The sequence below is a fragment of the Xyrauchen texanus genome, chromosome 7 (assembly GCF_025860055.1).
Source record: "Xyrauchen texanus isolate HMW12.3.18 chromosome 7, RBS_HiC_50CHRs, whole genome shotgun sequence".
Classification (NCBI taxonomy): Eukaryota; Metazoa; Chordata; class Actinopteri; order Cypriniformes; family Catostomidae; genus Xyrauchen; species Xyrauchen texanus.
In genome coordinates this window covers 46,749,677-46,755,676 of record NC_068282.1, presented here as the reverse complement: position 1 = coordinate 46,755,676, position 6,000 = coordinate 46,749,677, and the positions used below count along the sequence as shown (strand labels likewise).

The window sequence follows — 6,000 nt, the reverse complement described above, 5'->3', positions numbered from 1 at the left end:
CAGCAAGACTCTTACTTGACCAGGTTCTGGAAGGCATATCCGTCTGTCCACTGCTCTGTGTATGACGCTCCGTGCCGGACTGTCGTGAAGTGTCCCAGCCGCAGTCGGTCCTGCATGCTCTTCTCACGGCACGACTGCTTCTCTTGAGTGCTCTAACCAGACGAAAACAAAATGAGTCTAACCAGCAAAACGAGACGCAAGCCTCTGAGAATGCATTGAATGCAGCTCACCTTCTCAATGAGCAGTTTTTTACTCATAGTAGTGCATTTGTTCAGACGCTCCTTGAAACGCTCCAGCAGTTTCTGCTGCTCATCTATCTGTCTGCGGAGGTCACAGTTCGCCTGCGGAGAGAACATCACAATCCACTTAACATCTAAACTCAAACGTCGCTTTGTTACAAAATAAATAAAGCAAAAGACCAGCGACATTCATCGGTTTGTAACTCACCCTGAGCAGATCATCTATTCTCCCCTCTTTCTTCTCAAGGTCGAGATTCTTATTGCTCTCAAGTGCAGCCAGCTTCAGCAGTGTCAGATCCGTCTGAGAGCAGAAAACCAAAGAAAGAGACATAACAGAGTGTAAGAGTAATGTCGGGATGCGACAAGCAGACAAGTTCATGTACAGTTTCCATTGTTTGGCTCTTAAAACAATGCAAGTCCGCTCTCGCATTAGCAAGCTTCTTTCATAGCGCTCATGACATTTCGGAATTTAACAATTCCAGTTCTGATTTCTCTTAATGATTCCGATTCCTTAAAAGAATAGTTCAGCCAAAAAGGAAAATTCTCTCATCATTTACTCTGTGTTCAGCAGAAGAGAGAAAGTCATACACAAAGATTTTTAGAAGAATATCTCCGCTCTGTAGGTCCATAAAATACATGTCAACAGGGTCCAAAACTTTGAAGCTCAAAAAAGCACATAACTGCAGCATAAAAGTTATCCATACGACTCCAGTGGTTTAATCCACGTCTTAAGAAGTGATATGACAGGAATGGGTGAGAAATAGATCAATATTGTGCTTTTTTGAGCTTCAAAGTTTTGGACATTGTTGACATGTATTGTATGGACCTACAGAGTGGAGATATTCTTCTAAAAATCTTAATTTGTGTTCAGCAGAAAAAATAATGTCATACACATCTGGGATGGTCTGAGGGTGAGTAAATGATGGGAACTTTAACGTTTGGGTGAACTATCCCTTCAACGGTTCAATTAACGATTTTTTACTTTTGAAGATGACATATCTGGAAATAAATAACATTTTCATTGCAGTAACTGCCCTGAGCAGTCTGTTGCCAAATTAGATAATTTCAGATTTCAACAGAACAGATGGAACAAAGAGATTAATTAAATACAATTCTTGCAAAAGGCATGTGTACAGATTTTTAATATAAATTTATAAAGATGTTTTAGAGGCATACATGTAATCCAGCCGTGACGTTAATTTGTAGGTGAACCCGGAAGGCAAATTCGCCATTGGTTCCCTCAGGAATCTCTTGGGTTTTTATAATTTTTGTAATTATTATTTATGTATGAGTAAAATACGGTGTGTTGTAAATATTACGTAAAGACACTTTGTAGTTTTTTTTATAACATAAATTACAGTCACACCCTCAAATATGAATTTTAAAGCCATCGTGTTTAAAAAAAAAATTATAATTGTGTTGCTACTGACTTGTTTCCAAATACAAAATTCATATTTGAGGGTGTGACTGTAATTTATGCGAGTGAACGTGCCTGACAAAACGGAAAACTGTAGTAGATCTTATCTAGCAATTGTTTAGCAACATACTATAAAAAAAAAACTAAGTGGATGAAAGTGAAGTGCGGCTCATCTTTGATGGACACACATTACACGGAGGAAACGATCCATTTTAATCTCGAGCACTTTTCATCAAAACAAGGTGATTTTCCAGGCATTCCACTACTTACATTTCTAAAAGCTAAATTCAAGCACTTTAAGGACCTTGTGTGAACCCTGTAAACAGTGCAGAAAAAAGAGCAGTAGTGGTAAAATCAAGCGATAGAGAGATTATGATGTTTGACGGGTCATTTCAGTCGTGATCACATGGTCAGGAAACACTGTCATACGAGTTATGCTACGATAATTTACGTCAATTTTTGGTTTGTGATATATTGAATTTTGATATATCGTCCATCCCTTGTTTTTTTATGGAACGTGTTCCAAATAAGAACCAGTTCTTGCTTCTTTCCCATACACCTAAACCTACTGTTTGTCATCAGAAGACTTGAAATATGACACAGGAACAGCATAGACTACTTTTATGATACTTTTGGGTCATTCATGCTATTTTAAGTTTAAAATTATATTGAAGACAACCTGCAACATTTATTAAAACATCTCCTTTAGTGTTCCGCGTTAGAAACAAATAAAACCGGTTTAGTACGACGTGACAGGGTTTTCATTTTTGAGCAAACTATTCCTTTAAGAGTTAGTGATATACGTTACCTGTACACTTCTGCTGCTCAGCTGTTTCGGGTTCATCGTGTGATCTGTAAAACTCAGGCTGGTGGGTGACGAGCTATTCTGTCTCACCTGCAGAGTGAAAAACAGCATCATTCAGAACCATGTATCCAAAATCTTTGCTGTAATGATACAAAAATACTCCCAAACATCAAACGGCAGCACTTACAATGGACACCGGTGCAGAGTGGGAATTCTGTGGCGACCGCAGGACCGGAGGAAGCCCCCTGACTGGACTAGATCCGTTTCCACCCTGGAACTACAGGAAGAGACATGCTGTTGTTCTACAGCACTAAAAAAAAAGACATGCTAACAGGAAGTGATGCAATATTGCAACTAAAAATGCCAAAAACTATTATTGAAGTGAACAGTTATTAGAAAATTAAAAACTAGCAGACTAAAAGCTCTCAACAGCAGCCTGACATTTATTGCACATAGCTTTACTCACATCAAAATAATCACTGATCTTGGGCCCTCGGCCGGAAGACTTTCCTGAGAGGTAAAAAAAAAATAAAAAAATATAATTGGATACAACCACTTTTCTGTAAGACAAAGCACAGCAGCCACTTTTAACTTGCTTTTCTTTAAGCACTTTTATCAAGTTTATCACTGAAAAATGACTTTTCATTTTTCTTCTCACCAAACCTATAGTATGTCTCCAGAAGACATGGAATAAGCAGCGAGCCACTTTGACTAGTTTTATGATACTTTTGAGGGCTTTTTTAAACTTTAAAGTGAATAAATATCCAGAGCCATTGTACTGAAAAGACGTACGAAGACGTCTTTTGAAACGTGTTTCATGTAAGAAAGAAGTCATACTGCTATAGAACAACATGAGTAAATAATATTTAGTGTGAAGTACTTTAAGTTTTCGTTACCTTGACTGCTTTCTGATGGATTATCAACTTTCCTCTTCCTTCCCCTGGATGACTCGGAGTGCTTCTTTTCTGGAGTCTTGGGAGAACAAGAGATGGTGTTAATATTCTCTTCAATCAATCAATACTTCCATTCACAAAATCAATTAAATCAATATTAACGGTTTAGGAAAGCTCCAAGGTGGATTAAGGCCTCAAATGGGTTCTTAAAAACCCAAAAAGGGAAACAGAAGTAGGCGTTAGCCAGAATGACATCACCACTCACATTCTTTTTTTTGTATAGACAAAATATGCAATGAAACTGAATAGTGACTGAGGCTAATATGCAGCCTAACTTCTTATTTTTTCCACAGAAGAAAGTCATACGAATTTGTAACAACATATTCTGCCTTTTTATTGACCAAAACTATTAGAGAGAACGTAGAGACAATCGTCAGAAAACGTACTGAATATGCAGGTGATCCTCCCTTCTTTATGTCAGAGATCTTTATGGGAGAGAAAGATAGATATTACAATTTGAACATGGAAAAAATGGTGGAAAATTATCTATAGAATATAAAACAGAGGAATAAAATCCACAGGACGATTTGGAAAAAAAAAAGATGTAAAAATGTGTCCATTTATTAAATCAGTACAATATTTTCACAACATACTATTTGTAGCAACATCAGGACAGATAAACTCATTCATTTGTCACATTGTATGTTATATAACTCATATCTTAAAGCGGCAGAACCTTTCTTTTCGGCACATTTGTAAAAGTCTGTCAATATTTTAAATAAATGAGCAAATAAATATATTTGAAAATAAATGCAACAATTAAGGGGAAAAAATGTGCATAGAAATAAATGTATACTTTTATTTCCTTATGTATGACCACATGTATATATTTCCAAAAGTATTTATAAATGTTTATATTTCCACATTTTTTTATATATTTATTTGTCCGTAGGGTAAATACATGTGGAAATAAATAAATGTATAAATACAATAATACAGAAATAAAACTATAAATAATCATTTGTCATTTTTTATTTATTTATTTATACATTAATATTTATTTGCAATAACATTTATTTATTTATAATAAATGTATTATTTATTTCTATGTACAGTTTTAAAAAATGTTTTTAACTTTTATTTGTTTTTTAAACTAACTTAAATAAAATAAATAAAAAAATAATTTTTTAATCTTGACAGACTTGAACCTCCATAGAACTGGATCAGTGAGTGAAACATTTGTTCCAGGGGAACCCCACGTGCATTTTCCACTTTAAAGTTTGTGTGACACAGCAATAATGACATCCCTTTCTAAGCCTCCACTGAATGAATATTAGAAACAATGCATTAATACGGATTCTATGCTGTCAGAGTTTGAATGAGAAGCAGAAATGTGATTTTAAATAGATGTACTAGACTAGACGAAGTCTATTTTTACGCATAACTTTGTGTTTATGTTCGATTTAAGATGTCTAATTAAAACTCAAGTTCTCTAGCCTAGAGCAGGGAGTGGTTTAATCTTTTTCTTCTCAAAATAGTTTATAAAATCTGCATGTATATGTGATCTAAAGGCCTTTGCTGAATAAAGTTTAACCTCTTACGCTCTGCTGGGTTTTTGGGCTGCCGCCTAAAATTTTCACCCAAATGTAAAAGCTCCCTGTTCACACATACAGTGGACTAATTTCATAACAATTGTCTCATTTTACAGATAACCCCCCTCCCCCCCATCTTTTAAGAAATTATTGAAATATTTAATAAATAACATTGTACATGTTTACAATTTTATGTTTTATTTTTTTCCCCCTCTATCACCTTCCATCACATTATACTGATCTGAAATGTAGGTGGTGCTCTAACTTATTTTAGCGCTCACCCATAAACAACAAGTCTATTTTTTTTTTTTAAGTGCTGAAAAGCTTCCACACTGTTTTGTTGAATAACTAGAAGCTCAATCTAAAACCAGACGGTGTATCAAAAACCTACTATTTGGATGTACATTTTTCTGACATAACATTGGATTATTCACCAAAGCAAGCTAACAAACAAGTACACAAGTCATTTTTTTTTTTAAACTCATTTTAAAAGTTAACCAAAAAAAGTTTGAGGCTATTTGGGGCATACTGATAAGTGGTTAGCAAGAAAAGAGACGTTTGCATTTTATGCTTTACCGAAATAAAATTTCACTGTGATATTTTTTTTTTTTAATAATTCAAACTGTGGTATTGTGGCAAAAAAATAAGCTGTACAGTCACATTTAAGTGCTAAGTGAAGGACTTTTATATTCATTTGTAAGATTTCTACAAAGTAACCTCTAGGCGGGGCCAATCTGCGACACGTTTTCAGGCCTTATTTTGTTATTTTATATAAATATATGCAAAAGCGATTGGGTTCTCTGAAAAGTACAGATTCTACATTATCAAATGATACCACATTTGCCTAAAGGCGGGTGCACACTGTACAATTTTGACCACGATTCTGCCGTCGGAGACAAATTTCGGGAATCCTAAAGGATTTCTCCCGTCGCAGGGCAAAATCGGCAATCTTACCACGTTCAGTGTGACATGTTCACAGATGGCCGATTAGTAGCCTTTGCGATGATCTTCAGCCTACGACGAAGTTTGGGTGGTGTCTGAAATTTTGCGTCGC

The 6,000-nt window shown here is 35.4% G+C and overlaps 1 protein-coding gene across 1 annotated transcript in view; it reads right to left on the bottom strand.

Moving 5' to 3' along the window:
- The window catches only part of tlk1b (tousled-like kinase 1b), a 38,031-nt gene that overhangs the window by 15,167 nt on the left and 16,864 nt on the right, over window positions 1-6,000 (bottom strand). Inside the window, exons 4-11 of the mRNA XM_052130518.1 lie at window positions 3,801-3,839; window positions 3,358-3,433; window positions 2,928-2,971; window positions 2,649-2,738; window positions 2,465-2,551; window positions 448-540; window positions 231-341; window positions 16-152 (exon numbers count right to left, since the gene is read on the bottom strand). Of these exons, the coding sequence (XP_051986478.1) occupies window positions 16-152; window positions 231-341; window positions 448-540; window positions 2,465-2,551; window positions 2,649-2,738; window positions 2,928-2,971; window positions 3,358-3,433; window positions 3,801-3,839 (677 nt within the window). The remainder of the gene's footprint in view (window positions 1-15; window positions 153-230; window positions 342-447; window positions 541-2,464; window positions 2,552-2,648; window positions 2,739-2,927; window positions 2,972-3,357; window positions 3,434-3,800; window positions 3,840-6,000) is intronic.